The sequence below is a fragment of the Sus scrofa genome, chromosome 3 (genome assembly GCF_054392235.1).
Source record: "Sus scrofa isolate SSC_HxYL_T2T_F1_AM1 chromosome 3, Sscrofa_HxYL_maternal_Yorkshire_Landrace_v2.0, whole genome shotgun sequence".
In the NCBI taxonomy this organism is placed as follows: Eukaryota; Metazoa; Chordata; class Mammalia; order Artiodactyla; family Suidae; genus Sus; species Sus scrofa.
The window spans coordinates 70331976-70349947 of NC_139385.1; the positions used below are offsets into that span (position 1 = coordinate 70331976).

The window sequence follows — 17972 nt, forward strand, 5'->3', positions numbered from 1 at the left end:
TGCATTGCTGTGGCTCTGGTGTAGGCCAGCAGCTACAGCTCTGATTTGACCCCTTGCCTGGGAACATCCAAATGCCTCAGGCGCAGCCCAAGAAATGGCAAAAAGACAAAAAAATTAAATAAATAAAATAAAATAAAATAAATTTTTTATATTTTGGCTGCAGCCACAGCATATGGAAATTCCTGGGCCAGGTCTAATCTGAGCTGCAGCTGTGACCTATGCCACAGTTGCAATGGCAATGCCAGATCCTTAACCCATTGTGCCAGGCCAGGGACTGTGCTTTGATGCAGAGACAATGCCAGATCCTCAACCCACTGTGCCACAGGGGTAACTTCTATGATTCCTTTTAAATTTATTCTTGGCCTTAGATGTTTGTTTCCTTATGCATTTCATAATTTTTATTTATCTTAATCTGTAGGAATACTACAGTGCCTGCATTTGGAGTATGTTCCTTCAAAATGAGCTTACAGTTCTTCTGCCAGGTATCCATGGTGTTACCAACCAAGGAACAGTTTAAATTAACATCTAGCTTTGGGATTTCCAACACTATGAAAGTAGTATAAATTTAAAGCCACATAAGGGAGAACACAATTCAGTCCAAAGCAACGTTTTCCCCTCTGCATTTCTTCCTCTTCTTGTAAGCATGCTGGTCACATTGTGTTAAGGGCTCACCCTAATTCAATACGACCTTGTCTTAACTAATTATATGTGTAGGAGCCCTAACCCCCAGTGTGATGGTATTTGAAAATGGGTCCTTTGGGAGATAATTAAGTTTAGATGAGGTCATGAGATGGGGACCTCATAAGGGATCTTTCTACCATGTGGGGACACAAAGAGAGGGCCAAGGCAGGAAGAGAGCCTCACCATGCTGCCACTTATCTTGGACTTCCAGCCTCCAGCACTGTGAGAAAAACGCATTTCTATTGGTAGCTCCTCTCATGGCACAGCGGAGATGAATCTGACTAGCATCCATGAGGACGCAAGTTTGATCCCTGACCTCATTCAGTAGGTTAAGGATCCAGCATTGCCATGGCTGTGGTGTAGGCCAGCAGCTACAGCTCTGATTCGACCCCTAGCCTGGGAATCTCCATATGCCATGGGTATGGCCCTAAAAAGACAAAAAAATAATAATAATTTCTGTTGTTTGAGCCACCCAATCTATGATATTTTGTTATAGCAGCCCAAGCTGACCGATACAAACATTGCGTAACAACAGAGGCGGAGGCTGGAGCAATGCAATGGCCAACAGAGGAAAGCCAATGATTGGCGGCCATGACCAAGCCTACGAAAGGGCAGGGAATAATTCCACCAGAATAGCAGAGGGGAACACGGTCCTGCTGACACCTTGACACCTTAGTCTCCAGAACTGTGAGAGGATAAATTTCTGTTGTTTTAAACCACCTGGTTCGTCATCTTTTGTGACAGCAGCCCTAGGAATCTGATACAAGATTCACTGTAAGGTTGGTGGAGGGAAGTTGGAAATGGGAGGGAGATGACTCCAGGTCTTTCTTTGCCTTATCTTGAGTCATAAACTGTAGTTAGGAGCTCCTCCCACCTGAAGGTTAGAAATGAAGGTAAATCCACTCCAAAATTATTATATAACACATGGAGAGAATTCCTTTTCCCAAAGGTCAGTGTATATCTAACATTTTCAGAGTCCATCTGTTGCATAAAACAAGGTGTATCTTGTTTTTATTAGGTCAAAATTTCCTGCCAGGATTTGGTTGTAACTTTCTGGCCCAAAGCATTCCATTTAGCAGTCTACCTGGTGAATGGCGAACAGCTGTGAGCCAGGAAACTCACCAAGAGCTTACTGAAATGAGCAAAATCTGAGGAATGTAGGAAAAACAGTCCTTTCTGTTTTTCATTTCAAATTCAGGGAAATACTTAAAGCATCAGGCATTGAGGCACCTTTCAAGCCAAGGCTATGCATTTATAATATTTTTCAAGGATCAAGAGGAGAATGCACATAAAACCTTTAAAAATGGGTGTGAATAAATGCCTCTGTGAACATATGGCGAGGGAGTGTGATCCTGTTAAACACTTGCTGTGCTTGGCAGGAGCAGAGAGCTAGAATGCCTGCTCACTTAGTTCTGCCCACCCCTCAGATGTGAGTCTTAGCAGGGGGCAGGATCCGGTGCATGCTTCCTGAGGTCCATGCAGGAAGGACAGATTACGGCTGCAGCCACAGTTTTGTTCAATGCCAAGGCAGTATCAGGACATGGAGAGAGAATAAATGTTGCTCTAAGACTGGAGCCTGGAAGACATGTGGAAGGGGCTCAGGGACCCTTTCAGTTTCTGAGAAGCAGCTGCTCTGATGCGTTTTCAGGGCTCTGTCAGCAGCTATGGGCTCTGTTTTTCAGCGAGAGGCCACATGTCAAATCTAAACTTCCCCCACACTCTTTCTGTCCTTGACCAACTTTAGAACAAGCGCAGCTTTAGGAAGTGAAATGCCTTTGGCCAAGAACCCCCACCCAGTAACTGGGAAGGCTTTTAGGCACATGCTATCATCTGCACTGGAAACTCTTCATCTCTCTGCTACCTCATCCTTCAGGCCTCAGCTTATACAGGCTGATCTTGGGGTTATTGTGGGTTTGGTTCTAGACCACTGCAATCAAGTGAATTATGCAATAAAGCTTGTCACACGGATTTTTTGGTTTCCCAGAACATGTAAAAATTATGTTTACACTATACTATAGTCTATTAAGTGTGCAACAGTATTGTGTCAAAAAAAAGTACATACAAAAAATAGTTTGCTAAAAAACGATAATCATCTGTGGCTTCAGCAGTTGTATTCTTTTTGAAAGAGTAACACCAAAGATCACAGATCACCATAACAAATACAGTAGTAATGAAAAAGTTTGAAATGTTGTGAGAATTACCAAAATGTGACAGAGACATAAAGTGAACAAATGCCATTGCAAAAAAATGGTGCCAATAGACATGAAGCACAATAAGCAAAATATGCTCAGGGAAGAGTCACGATCACCATGTTATTATAGTCAGAATGTGACACTTTTGTAACTCCCTCGATTTTATTTATCACCATTGTTCGGTACTTGCCCTTCTCATCAGATTGTGTGAGGTTCTTTTTCCTGTTCATTGTGGTTTTCTTAGAGCCTATTAGAATGCCTGACAAACAACAGGCATTTGATAAATATTGATCGCTAATTGGAAGTTCAGTGTCCTCTCACCTCTCAGTTCAATGGAAAGTAGGCAAAGAATATGAAGAGGCAATTCACAGAAGAAATTAAAATAGTCAACAAGTAGCCAAAAAAAGATGCTCATCTCAATTAGTAACCATAAAAATGAAAAGTTTAAACAATATATTATACCCTTAAATTGGCAAAAACATAAATGATTAATAATATTCATTGTTAGGATTTGGACTAGGGTGCTCTTCCAACTACATAGTTGGTAGTTCAAACTACAATCTGTATGGAAGATATTGGTAGTACTGAAAAAATTTAAAGTGTATTTATATTTATTATTAAAAGGTAAAATTTGAAACCAGGTAATGTCATACAATAGGGAAATGGTTAAATGAATGTTAGTACATTCCTGCACTGGAATCCCTCAGCTCTAGATATTAACATCAGTGAAAGTCTATGTAAAAATTTTTAATGGAGATTGCAAAACAATATATATAATATCCCAAATAACTAAAATATATGAAAATATATTTTCCAAAGAAAAGGTCTCAAAGGATTCACTCCAACTTAAAAAAAATTTTTTTTTATTATAGTTGATTTAGTTTTTTTTTTTTTTTTTTAAAGGGCTGCGCTTTAAGCATATGGAAGTTCCAGGCTGGGGTTGAATCAGAGCTACAGCTGCCAGCCTCCATCACAGCCACAGCAATGTGGGATCCCAGCAGCATCTGTGACCTATGTGGGGCAGCTGCAGGAACGTTGGATCCTTAACCCAGTGAGTGAGGCCAGGTTCTTAATTAATTGGGTTCTTAACCCGCTAAGCCACAATGTGAAGTCCCACACCAACTATTTAATATTAGAACTATAAATAGTTTGAGGTCTTTTCCTCCGAGGAAGTGAGAATGGAGGTTTTACTTTTTATAATGAACATGTACTACTATTTTTTAAGAGAACTTTTTGAAGTATGTTGACATAAAGTGTACATATTTAAAATGTCCATTTTTAAAAATTATAGTTGATTTACAATGTTCTGTTAGCTTCAGGTATTCAGCAATGTGATTCAATTATATATATATGTCTATGTCATTATATTCAGATTCTTTTACATTGTATGTTATTACATTTTATATACTTCCCTATGCTATACATTAGGTCTCTTATCTATTTTATATATAGTAGTATGTATATCTATTAATCCCAAAGTCCTAATTTATCCCTCCCTGCCTTTTCCCTTTGGTAACCATAAGTTTGTTTTCTGCCTGTGAATCTATTTCTATTTTGTAACTAAGTTCATTTCTATCACTTTTTTAGATTCAACATATAAGTGATATCACATAATATTTGTCTTTGTCTGATTTACTTCACTTACTATGATAATCTCTAGGTCAAACCATGTTATTGTAAATGGCATTATTTTATTCTTTTTTTATGGCTGAGTAGTACTCCATTTTGTGTGTGTGTGTGTGTGTGTGTGTGTGTACACATATGCATGCACACCCCACATCTTCTTTATCTATTCTGTTCGACATTTAGGTTGCTTCTATGTTAAAGTGTCCAATTTTTGATATTGCATATATGTGTGAAACCACCCCCACAAACAACATATTATCCATCACCCCCCAAATTTTCCTTATGTCTCTTTGTAATCCCTCTTTGCCACCTCTTGGGAAACCAACCCCTGTCTCCTAACAACCAATAATCTACTTTCTGCCATTATAGATTAGTTTGCATTTAGTAAAACGTCACATAAATGAAATCATACAGAATGTACACTTTTTTGGGGGGGCTTCTTTCACTCAGCAAAATTATTCTGAGATTCACCCATGCTGTTGCATGTATCAACAGTTTCTTTTTTTATTGTCAAGTAGTATTCCACTGTACGGATCTAGCACAATTATTTTATCCATTCTCCTGTTGAGATGGACATTTGGATTACTTCCATTTCTTGGCAATTACAAATAAGGATACTTGTATAAGTCTCTGTAAGGACGTGTTTCCCCCCCCTCTTGGATAAATAGCTGGCTGTGGAATGGCTTGAGATAAACGTTTATTATTTAAACAACTTGCTAAAATATTTTCAGAATGGTTGTATCATTTTCCATTCCCACCAGAGATGGGAGTTGGGGTTGAGGCACTAAATGAGTGGATGCTTCACCATCAGCAAAGGAAGTAATTGTTGGTTCAATCAGGCTGCCCAGTAAAATGCGACCAGTCCTTTTTCGTCACAGATTCCTTTGAGAATTTGATTAAGGTTATGGTCTGCGTGGATTGAAGGACCACACAAGCACACACACAAATGGCTGGTAGGAATCATCCACGTTGGAAATGGCGATGGCCTGCACAAAGCTGTGACATTTGGCATTAGAAGGCTGGAGTTAAAAAAAAAAAAAAAGTTACAGTTGTTGGGACCTGGTAAGAGGTGGAGAAGAGATGATACCCAGGTTTAGTGACTTAGTGATGGCAGAGACAACATAGGGAAGGAGAAGGTCCGGCGGGAGGAAGAAGAGGTCACTGCTGCCTTGCTACAAGTAAGGTACCTACGGGACAGAAGGGTGAAGCTGTTCGGAAAGTGGTTGTAAAAGTACCTTGTTGGTAAAGATAAAGAATTCCGGCGCAACAATACAGCGCGAGCAACGCAGCTGTAATCACCAGGTGCAGTCAATAAAATCGCATCTTTCGGAGGAATCACCTCCCAGGCCTAAGAAAACACAGCTAACTCGTCACGTGGGTCAGCAAATCCCCTCCCAGCAAGTGCGCAATCGCGTCAATCTTTCAGCGTTGACTCCGCCGACCTAAATCTGCGCATGAGTTCGGCGCATGCGCACCAGGACCCCAGCGGCCGCTCCCGACTCCGGGCGTCCAGCCTCCTCTTCCCTAACCCGCCCCGCCCAGGCGGCTGCCCGTGACCTGCCTGGGCGCAGGGAACGGAGAGCCGGAAGGGGCAAGACGAGTTCAGTTCACCATGGGGCTGTTTGGTAAAACCCAAGAGAAGCCGCCCAAAGAGCTGGTAAGGGCTACGGCGGCGGCACTGAGTGGGTGGGTTTGTAAGGGCTCAGTGGAGTTGGTGGTGGACTGGACCTTCTTTCCCCGCGGCTGGCCAGGTACCGCTCGGCCCCCATTTCCGGGGCCTCCCACTCGGTCGAGGGGCCGGAGGAAGTCTCTTAGGAGCCAGTTGTGGCGAAAGAAAACCTCTGTACCACAGCGCTCCGCAGAGGAGCCGAGGGCTAGGTTAAGAGTTATGCAGGCTCGGCACGGGGCGCGGAGGCAGCAGCGCCGTCCTGGCCTCTGGAACCCCTTCCTCTGCCGGCGTTGGTACGTCCCTCCCGGAACCTATCCCGGGCGCAGGCCCCGCCCCCCTCAGTCCGCCCACGGGCATGGGCGTACCTGCCCGTAGCAGGTGAGCTGTCCTCGAGGACCCCCTTCCCGATCACGGAGCGGTATAGGCGCTTGCCGCCCTTTCCCCACACAGTGCGGCGTGTTGAGAGGTAGGCTCTGGTTCTCATTCCGCTTCCCAACAACGTTATGTTGACACCAACCGCACAGTCATAGCCCAGACCCCACTTCGAAGAGTGGTACCGAAGATAATAACTCTGGACCTGGCTTAGAGTTCTGAATCTGCCTGTCAGCTGAGATCACGTCGGGATACTGTGGAGCGGTTGAGAGTGCCCTGCAGAGGCAGTGTGCCTAACTTTGAATCCTGGTTCTCCACATAATCAGCTTTGTGATCTAAGGAAATTTCATCTCTGTGTGCCTCAGTCTTGGATATCAAGCAGGAATATAATAGTATCACTTCGGACTCACTGAAGGCGAAAGCATGATAAGTTTTAGCTACTGGTGCTAGTTAGGATAAATTATATATTCTACAACCCTCTAAAGTGCAGACCAACAGCATCAGCAGCATCAGCATCACCTGGCAGCTTGTTAAAAAAATCTTGGTTCCTGTCTAAGATCTATTGAATCATAACGTTAATTCTGACAAGAGCGCCAGTGGTAAATATTTATGTTAAAGTGTCAGAAGCTTTACAGTACCCAGGTTAGACTTATACATAATGGAAAAAAAGCCTAAAATCTTTGAAGAAGTGATCTCACTTGTTCAGCTCTGGCAGGCAGATTTTAAAAACCAATGTGGAGTTCCCTGGTTGCTCAGTGGGTTAAAGATAGGGCATTGTTGGTAGTGAGGCTTGGGTGACTGCTCTAGTACAGGTTTGATCTCTGGCCTCAGAAGTTTTGTATGCCCAGGGCGCAGCCAAAACAAAAAAATCCCAATATAGTACATCATACTGGCACATAATACATGTGTTGATGTCAATTGTATGTTAATTATTGGTTCTGAATAATAGATATTAGCTCCTTCAGGCAACTTACTCAGTTTTACTCCCTGGTAAAAATAAACATTGTGGAGCTTAAATGAGGTAGAAGTGTGTGCATTATTATGCAAACTCTAGAGCATTATATAGATGCATGTTTGGTGGCATATATATATTCTAAGGTGCTTATTATTGTAGAAGTGTATTTTTGATGCTAGGAAAGACCATTACCTTCAATGTTTGGCCTTGGCTTTGCCATTTCATAAAGTGAGAAGATTCCGGGAAAACAGTTTCATTACTATTTAAACTGATCTCTAGTATATATATATATTACTTGTATAGCACTTAAGACTACTTTAAATGATAGATGTAATTGCTAAGAGCTTGATGTCAGTATAACTCTTGAGTAGGGTAACCTACCTGGTAAAGTAAATTAACACCTAAAAATCACAGGGTTGATGCATGAGATTTGGTTATTTTAAATACACCTGCTAGAGGAATATTGTAAAGATGAAATAAAAAGCCGAGGAACTTAGCGTCTAGAAAGTAAGATAAGCATTTCAAGAACAACTCTTGGGAGTTCCCTTTGTGACTCAGCAGTAACAAATCTGACTAGTATACATGAGAATGCAAGTTCTATCCCCGGCCTCACTCAAGATTAAGGATCTGGCGTTGCTTTGAGCTGTGGTGTAGGCCAGCGCTGCAGCTCCAATTCAACCCCTAGCCTGGGAACTTCATCCATATGCTGCAGGTGCGGCCCTTAAACAAAGCAAAAGAAAACAATTTATGTGGATTGGGCATTCAGAGGTTGAAGTGATTTCCTCAGACTGGTGTGATTAGAAATGATGTGGCTCCACTATCATATTTTCCACACACCTCCCACCTGTGAATTGCTTCTTAGCTATTTAATAGGATTTTTAGTATTACTTACTTTAACTGGTTCTGGAAATACCCTGCTCACAATTTTCTTCAAGCCCCCTTCACAGTACTCCAAGCTCCCCTTTGAATTCTGATTATGTCTTGTTCTAATTTGTCAGAAGAGCATCTCTGTTTACTTTAGGTTCAGCTACTACCAAGCTCTCTTTATACTTTGTGATTTATGACCAAGGAACGTATTTTGTCACCTGCCAGTTATTTGGCATTGAATTTGTAATTCCAGGAAGTGCCAATAAAGCAGGAATGAGAAATACTTTTTTCCTCTGTAGAGCAGTGGAAACACAAGTATTGAGAAACAATATGTGAATAAGAAGACAAGCAATGTCTGACATTTTAGTTTTAGTTAGTTTGGCATTTTGTTAAGAGGGAGAAGGAGAAAAATTGATAAGTTCAACTTTATAAAAGCCCAGAAAAGAATACTTTAAAAAAATCAAGATAATGTTGGCAGGGAGAAGAGTTAAAGGAAAAAGTTAAAGGAATTGACCTAATGTTATAGAGTCAACTGGGCAACTCTTGAGTTAAGATAAATTTATAGGGAGTTCCTGTCATGGCTCAGTGATTAACAAATCCATGTAGGAACCATGAGGTTGTGGGTTTGATCCCTGGCCTCACTCAGTGGGTTAAGGATCTGGTGTTGCTATGAGCTGTAGTGTAGGTTGCAGATGCAGCTCGGATCTCGAATTGCTGTGGCTCTGGCCTAGGCCGGAAGCTGCAGTTCCAATTGGACCCCTAGCCTGGGAACCTCCATATGCCACAGGTGCGGCCCTAGAAAAGACAAAACAAAAACAAAAACAAAAACAAAAACAAAAAAAGATAAATTTATAGTGTGCCTTATACCAGAGGCTGGAAGATGAGGATGTGTGGGTCCCAGTGCCAGCACAGAATAAGCAGGGGCCAGATGCAGCCATGCCACACCATCATGGTTTGTCATTTGGGCCATGTCGTCAGGTCAAGTAATATAAACATGTTATGGGTGGTGGTCCCAGAGCACAGAGTAGGTGCTACATAAATGTTGTGCGATGTTGAGTGAATGAGTATCTCAATAAGATTAAGATTCAAAATCAAGTAGTCCTGGGAATACCCATTGTGGCTCAGTGCTAGCAAACCTGACTGGTATTCACGAGGATGCATGTTCAATTCCCTGGCCTCCATCAGTGAGTTAAGGATCTGCTATTGCCATAAGCTGTGGTGTAGGTTGCAGATGCCGCTCAGATCCCACGTTGCAGTGGCTGTGGTGTAGGCTGGCAGCTGCAGCTCCAATTTGATCCCTAGCTCAGGAACTTCCATTTGCCACAGGCACGGCTCTAAACCCCACCCCCCCACAAAAAAAAAAAACCCCAGAAAAAAACAGTCAAGTCCTAAGATGGGCATTGTTTCAAGGGATACTTCAAAGAAACATTAGCTGTATAAGGGGCTTGACAGACTAAAGTCTTTGCCCCCAGACATCTCAGATACTTTGATGGAGACATCTTAGTAGTGAAACTTGTTCTATCTTAAAGTGTCAATTTAAGACCAGATTGGGTGGGCTGCGGATGAGGAGCCTTATAATCCATTTAGAGACCTTAGAATGTCTTGCAGTAGGAATCAAAAGGACATGAGATTCTGCTTGAAAGAGATTCCTCTCTTGGACTTGAGGTTCTGCTGGAAAAGTGTGCTATCCTTACTTAAGGACTTTGATGATTTAGCCTTTGGGTGGAGTATGTAATTGCCTTTTATGACATCACAATTCTGAAATCTAATACCCATAGACTGAGTCATGATTCATTGTTGTGAGATGCTATCCAAAGGGAGAGGAAAATGAGAAAGGGAGATGGAGATGAAGAGAAAGTGTCATTCACTAAATTCATACACCAAACATTTACTGGGATATTTTAGTGTTCATTGGGTTGGACACCAGGTTTGCGAAAATAAGACACTGGATGACAACTTCAAAGAATATACCAAGTTTTGGAAGAAACGTGAACAAATGCTTGTATTTTAGGGTAAGAGCAATAAGTATGTACAAGATCTTTGATGTCACAGTGGGGGGCGTGATTAACTGCTCAGAGTAGGGAAGAGGACCTGGTCAGGGAGGCTATCTGGGACCTTTCACAAGAGGTGTTAGCCAGGTGGATGGCTTGGTGTAAGATTAGGCAAGGGGAGGCATTACAAGCAAAATGAAGTGCAAATGCAGGATATGTTTGGGTGGAACATAGATTAGAGGAACCAGGACCACTTTTTCCCCCTAAAGAGATCCTTTGATTTCTCATGCAGTGTTGAGAAGTTGAAAATTTGACAAGAGCTATTGAGAGACCCTGTGGTTAGGGTGTTCAAAAATTTTAGTTCAGGGTACATGAAGGACGAGGGAGCCAGTTAAGTTTCCAGGGCTTTTGGTGGGAACTCTGAAAGGATACGCCTTAGTAGTAACAGCTGGAAATAAACTGGCCTTTACAAAGACTGAAGTCCAGTTTCAAATTACCCCTATCACTAATTGGATTCATTAGGGTTAATGAAGAATCAGTTGCCAATGTTCTTAGGCTAGATGCTTGCCAGAAACAAATTAGGTCTTTGAAGAAGTAACATCCAGAAGCAAATTCATCCTGTGGATTTGCAGATACAAAATTGAGACTTGAATTTAAAAAAAAAAAAAGTTCCTGCTAGAAATGAACCCAACTAGTATCTATGAGGATGCAAGTTCGATCCCTGGTCCCACTCAGTTGGTTAAGGACCTGGCATTGCCTCGAGCTGTGGTGTAGGTCGCAGATGCGGCTCAGATTGGCTGTGGCTGTGGTGTAGGCCGGCAGCTGCAGCTCCAATTTGACCCCTAGCCCAGCAATTTCCATATGCTGCACGTACAGCCCTCAAGAGAAAGAGAAAAGATATTCATTCCTAGGAAATCTTTATATATTCTGGATACTAAGTCTTTATCAATGCTTTTAATTATCATTTATACAGTTACAAATGTCTTCTCCAAATTTCTGACCTTTTCCCTCCTTTAAGTGGTATCTTACAATGAATTAAAATTCTTAATTTCGTTATAGATGTCTGTTCCTTAATTCCTTTTTATTGTCTTGTTTAATAAATCCTTTCCTAATCTGAAATCATAAAGCTATTCTATATTGTCTTCTTTAAAGAAACAGTTTTGCATTCCATATTTAAGTCTTCAGTCCTCTTAATTTCAGTGAAGGATGAAGACATTCAGTCATTTTGTTTTCCATTTCACTTACCTTTGTTTCCACACTATTTGTAGGAAATGGCTCTTACTTTAGTTTCCTATGCCTACTGTGCTTGACATGGAGTAGACTCTATGAATACATTTGAATAAAGTATATATCTTGATAGTGTGTAACTCTCTGTAGATTTCTTGTGGTTTTCAGAGCATACTATCTAATTTACAATTTGACTTCTTTATATCATACTTTTTGCTTATGTTCAGTTTAACTTAAAAGTTCTAAATTCTTTTGTTACCCCAACCCCATTGGTTGTAAATAAAGGTTTATTAATTTTCCTTTTTATCAGTTTTCAGTTTCTTGTTTATTGTAGTGATCTTTACAGTTATGAGACTTGTTTGATTTGATACAGTTTCTCGAACTCTTTCTTACAGGATTTTGTTTCACACTAACAGAACATTAGATTTACCTGGAGAAATGTTAAGTACTGCCTATCACTTGGGCTCTATTACCAGCCTAATTAAATTGGTATCGAGTGTCCCAGGTGACTTCTGTTTGCAGTCAGGTTGAGAACCACTGATCTGGGTCATGGCTGGATAATTTTGGTTCTTCCCATTTCTCTTAGGTTAAGTTTTTCTTCCAGGAAAATCCCTTTTGTTTTAGTAAGTTAAAAAAAATTGTTGACAGGTTTTATGAACCTTTTTATCTCTGACATTTAAAGACATACATAGAAAGTTTCTGTAGATTTTGGTAAATTGTTTCTGATGACAGAAATTTTTTTTTGTCTTTTTAGGGCTGCACCTGCAGCATATGGAGTTCCCAGGCTAGGGGTCGAATCAGAGCTATAGCTGCCGGCCTACACCACAGCTCAGGGCAATGCCGGATCCTTAACCTACTGAGTGAGGTCAGGGATTGAACCTGTGTCCTCAAGGATACTGGTCAGGTTCATTAACCACTGCACCACCAGGGGAACTCCTTTGATGACAGAAATTTTATGCTGTTTCCTCACAACACACACTTCATGCATTTAAATTCAGCAGGTAATTATTGAGCCTTTTCTTTGTACCAGACATTGTGCAAGGGGTTAGTGAATAAAAAAAGGTCTTTGAGGGAGTTCCAGTTGTGGCTCAGGGGGAAGTAATCCAGGTAGTACACCTGAGGATGCAGGTTCAATCCCTGGCATTGCTCAGTGGATCGGGGATCCAGTGTTGCCATGAACTGTGGTGTAGGTTGCAGACACAGCTCGGATCCCACTTGGCTGTGGCGTAGGCTATGTCATAGGCTTGCAGCTACAGCTCCCATTCGACCCCTAGCCTGGAAACTTGGATATGCCCCAGGTGCAGCCCTAAAAAGGAAAAAAAAGTCTTTAACCTTCTGGAGCATACATCCTATAATGTGTATACACATTAATATCAGTATATTATATATCATTAGATTAGTTTAACATAGTTAATATAGTGTTTACAGAAGAGAGGAGGTACAGGGTTCTATGTAATTATACTGTAAGTGGGATTAACTTATCCTATGGGTCATGAAAGGCCTCCAAAGTAGCATTTAAGCTGAGACTTAAAGACCAAGTTCAGAAAATATGTTCTTTTTTGCTGACCATTGCTAACATTTAGGGAAAGAAAGATTTTCTGTTCTATTAGCTAGTTGCTACCTTTTGCATAGTTATTGAATTGCTTGAGTTCATGCCTCAGTGAATTAACTGGAGCCTTCTAATCATAGATATACTTCACCAAGTATAAATGTAAGGTAAAATTTATTATTTTAGGATGTTAATAAAATGGAGATTGAGCTTAATCAACACTATTGGAAAATTTGAATTTAGGCCGTTTCAGAGTTCCTTAGTGGCTTATTGGGTTAAGGACCTGATATTGTCACTGCTGTGGTGTTGGTCCCTAGCCAGGGAACTTTCTGTGTGCTGCAGGAGTATCCAAAAAAAAAAAAAATTAGGGCCATTTAAAAACTAGTTTTCTTTCATTGTGGAATGAATATCTATTTGTTATATGATCATTTGCATGTATTTGTGTGGGTCTAATTCTAGGCTTTCTATTCTGTTCCATTGATCCATGTGTCTGTTCTTTAGCCAGCTACTCTGTCTTAAAATACTGTGGCTTTATACTGTCTTGAAATTGGGTAATGTGTAATCCTCCAGCTTTGTTTTACTTCACTGTTACCTTGGCTATTCCAGGATACTTGCCTTTTCATATAAACTTTAAAATCCATTCGAAATCTACAGAATAGATTCTGGTGCTTTTGATTGGGATTACATTGAATCTACAGATGAAGTCAGGAAGAACTGATAGTTTAATATTTAATTTTCTAGTCCATGAACATGGGATATCTCTCCATTTATTATTTTATTACTCAAATGAATTTATCACATCTGTAGTTGTATAATGATCATCACAATCTGATTTCACAGGATTCCCATCCCACAGCCCAAGCACATCCCACCCCCCCCATACTGTCTCCTCTGGAGACCATAAGTTTTTCAATGTCTGAGTCAGCATCTGTTTTGCAAAGAAGTTCAGTCTGTCCTTTCTTCAGATTCCACCTGTAAGTGATAGCATATGATGTTGGTGTCTCATTGTATGGCTGACTTCACTTAGCATGATAATTTCTAAGTCCATCCATGTTGCTAAAAATGCCAGTATTTCGTTCTTTTTAATGGCTGAGTAATATTCCATTGTGTACATGTACCACATCTTCTTGATCCACTCCTCTGTCGATGGACATTTAGGTTGTTTCCATGTTTTGGCTATTGTAAATAGTGCTGCAATGAACATTGGAATACATGTGTCTTTGCGAGGCGTGGTTTTCTCTGGATAGATGGCCAGGAGTGGGATTTCTGGATCAAATGGTAGTTCTATTTTAAGTTTTCTGAGGAATCCCCATACTGTTTTCCACAGCAGTTGCACCAATTTACAATCCCACCAACAGTGTACTAGGGTTCCTTTTTCTCCACACCCTCTCCAGCACTTACTGTTTGTAGACTTTTGGATAATGGCCATTCTGGCTGGTGTAAGGTGGTACCTCATAGTGGTTTTGATTCGCATTTCTCTAAACAGTGAGTGATGTTGAACATCTTTTCATGTGTTTCTCGGCCATCTGTATGTCTTCTTCGGAGAACTGTCTGTTTAGATCCTCTGCCCATTTTTTGATGGTGATGTTGCTTTTTTTTGTACTGAGCTGCAGAAGGTGTTGATAAATTCTGGAGGTGAATGCCTTGTCAGTTGATTCACTTGCAAAGATTTTCTCCCATTCTGTGGGTTGTCTTTTCGTTTTGTTTAGGGTTTCCTTTGCTGTGCAGAAACTTTTAAGTTTGAGTAGGTCCCATTTGTTTATTTTTGTTTTCATTGTCAATACTCCAAGAGGTGGATCTGAGAAGATGTTGCTGTCGTTTATGTCAGAGAGTGGCCTATGTTTTCCTCTGAGTTTTATAGTGACTGGTCTTACATCTAGGTCTTTAATCCATTTGGAGTTGATTTTTGTGTATGCTGTTATGGAGTGTTCTAATTTCATTCTTTTCCATGTGGCTGTCCAGTTTTCCCAGCACCACTTATTGAACAAGCTGTCCTTTCTCCATTGTATATCCTTGCCTCCTTTGTCATAAATGAGTTGGCTGTAGGTGTGTGGGTTTAATTCTGGGCTTTCTATCCTGTTCCAGTGATCTGTATGTCTGTTTTTGTGCCAGTACCATACGGTTTTGATGATTGTTGCTTTGTAGTAGAGTCTGAAGTCCGGGAGCCTGATTCCTCCAGCTCCATTTTTCTTTTTCAGGATGTCTTTGGCTATTCTGGGTCTTTTGTGCTTCCAAACAAACTTTAAAATATTTTGTTTGAGTTCTGTGAAAAACGTCCTTGGTAATTTGATAGGGATTGCATTGAATCTGTAGATTGCCTTGGGTGGTATAGTCATTTTGATAATATTAACTCTTCCAATCCATGAGCATGGTATATCTTTCCATCTATTTGTGTCATCTTTGATTTCTTTCATCAGTGTCTTATAATTTTCAGAGTACAGGTCTTTTGTCTCCTTAGGTTTACTCCTAGGTATTTTATTCTTTTGGATGTGATGGTAAATGGGATTGCTTCCCTAATTTCTTTTTCTGCTCTTTCATTGTTAGTGTATAGAAATGCCGTCGATTACTGTGTATTAATTTTGTATCCTGTAACTTTGCCAAATTCGTGGATGAGCTCTGACAGTTTTCTGGTAGAGTCTTTAGGATTCTCTAGGTATAGTATCATATCATCTGCAAATACGGATAGTTTTACTTCTTCCTTTCCAACTTGGATTCCTTTTATTTCTTTTACTTCTCTGATTGCTGTGGCTAGGACTTCCAAAACTATGTTGAAAGAGTAGTGGTGAGAGCAGACATCCTTGTCTTGTTCCTGATCTCAGAGGGAATTCTCTCAGCTTTTCACCATTGAGAATGATGTTCGCTGTGGGTTTATCATATATGGTTGAGATATCATGTTGAGATAGGTTCCCGTTATGCCCACTTTCTGAAGGGTTTTTATCAGAAATGTGTGTTGGATTTTGTCAAAGGCTTTCTCCGCATCTATTGAGAGGATTTTTATTTTTATTGAGAGGTTTTTATTCTTCAGTTTGTTAATGTGTTGTATCACACTGATGGATTTGCAGATATTGAAGAACCTTTGCATCCCTGGGATAAATCCCACTTGATCATGATGTATAATCCTTTTAATGTATTGTTGGATGTGGTTTGCTAGTATTTTATTGAGGATTTTTGCATCAATGTTCATCAGTGAAATTGGCCTATAGTTTTCTTTTTTTGTGGTATCTTTGTCTGGTTGTGGTATCAGGGTGATGGTGGCCTCATAGAATGAGTTAGGGAATATCTCTTCCTCTGCTGTTTTTTTGAAATAGTTTCAGAAGGAGAGATGTTAGCTCTTCTCTAAATGTTTGATAGAATTCACCTGTGAAGCCATCTGGTCCTGGACTTTTGTTGGAAGTTTTTTAATCACAGTTTCAATTTCAGTTCTTGTGATGGGTCCATTCATCTTTTCTATTTCATCTTGGTTTAGTCTTGGAAGATTGTGCTTTTCTAAGAAGTTGTCCATTTCTTCTAGGTTTTCCATTTGATTGGCATATAGTTGCATATAGTAGTCTCTTATGATCCTTTGTATTTCTGTGATGTCTGTTGTTACTTTTCCTTTTTCATTTCTAATTTTATTGATTTGAGTCCTCTCTCTTTTTTGCTTGGTAAGTCTGGCTAACGGTTTTTCAATTTTGTTGATCTTTTCAAAGAACCAGCTTTTTGTTTCATTGATCTTTTCTATGGTTTTCTTTGTTTCTAGTTCATTGATTTCTGCTCTGGTCTTTATGATTTCTTTCCTTCGACTAACTTTAGGTCTTGTCTGTTCTTCTCTCTTGAGCTGCTTTAGATGTAAAGTTAGCTTGTTTATTTGAGCTGTTTCTTGTTTCCTGAGGTGGGCTTGTATTGCTATAAACTTTCCTCTAGAACGGCTTTTGCCACATCCCATAGGTTTTGGAGTGTTGTATCTTCATTGTCATTTGCTTCTAGGTATTTTTTAATTTCCTCTTTGATTTCTTCAGTGATCCATTGGTTGTTTAGTAGCATGTTGTTTAGTTTCCATGTGTTTGTGTTTTTTGTAGTTTTTTTTTGTTGTTGATTTCTAGTCATATAGCATTGTGGTTGGAAAAGATGCTTGATATGATTTCAATTAAAGTTACCAAGGTTGGACTTGTAACCCAGGATGTGATCAATCTTAGAGAATGTTCCATGTGCACTTGAAAAGAATGTGTATTCTGTTGCTTTTGGATGGAATGTCCTATAAATATCTATTAAGTCCATCTGGTTTAATGCATCCTTCAGGGCCTGTGTTTCCTTATTGATTTTTCTGTCTGGTTGATCTGTCCATTGCTGTAAGTGGGGTGTTAAAGTCCCTGACTATGATTGTGTTATTGTCAATTACTCCTTTTAAGGTTGTAGGCAGTTGCCTTATATATTGTGGTGAACCTGTGTTGGGTGCTTAGATATTTAAAATTGTTATATCATCTTCTTGGATTGACCCTTTGATCATTATGTAATGTCCTTCGTTGTCCCTTAAAATATTCTTCTTTTTAAAGTCTACATTGTCTGATATGAGTATTGCTACTCCAGCTTTCTTTTGATCCCCGTTTGCATGAAATATTTTCTTCCATCCTCTCACTTTCCATTTGTATGTGTCCCTAGAAGTGAAGTGGGTCTTTTTAAGACAGCATAATATGGGTCTTGTTTTTGTATCCATTCATCCAGTCTATGTCTTTTGGCTGGGGCATTTAGTCCATTACCATTTAAGGTAATTATTGATATGTATGTTCTTATTGCCATTTTAATTGCTTTGGATTTGTTTTTGTTGCTCTTTTTTCTTTCCTCCTTCTCTTGCTCTTTTCTGCCT

At 40.1% G+C, this 17972-nt stretch overlaps 1 protein-coding gene and 1 long non-coding RNA gene across 3 annotated transcripts in view; one reads left to right on the plus strand and one right to left on the minus strand.

Annotated features, from left to right (window-relative positions):
* Positions 1–2765: 2765 nt before the first annotated feature.
* LOC146404694 (uncharacterized) lies at positions 2766–5893 on the minus strand. Its single transcript, XR_014841517.1, has 2 exons — positions 5735–5893; positions 2766–5518 (listed from the first exon to the last, which is right to left on the minus strand). It is a non-coding gene; the product is annotated as an uncharacterized LOC146404694 (long non-coding RNA).
* Positions 5894–5955: 62 nt separating this feature from the next.
* CHMP3 (charged multivesicular body protein 3) overlaps positions 5956–17972 on the plus strand; it is a 72370-nt gene continuing 60353 nt past the window's right edge. The window contains exon 1 of one of the 2 annotated variants that reach the window (XM_003354734.5): positions 5956–6156. In XM_003354734.5, the coding sequence (XP_003354782.3) occupies positions 6112–6156 (45 nt within the window). In that variant the 5' untranslated portion in view covers positions 5956–6111. Of the gene's footprint in view, positions 6157–6508; positions 6635–17972 lie in introns of those variants that run through there. The other variant, XM_013995984.3, reaches the window with a different exon arrangement.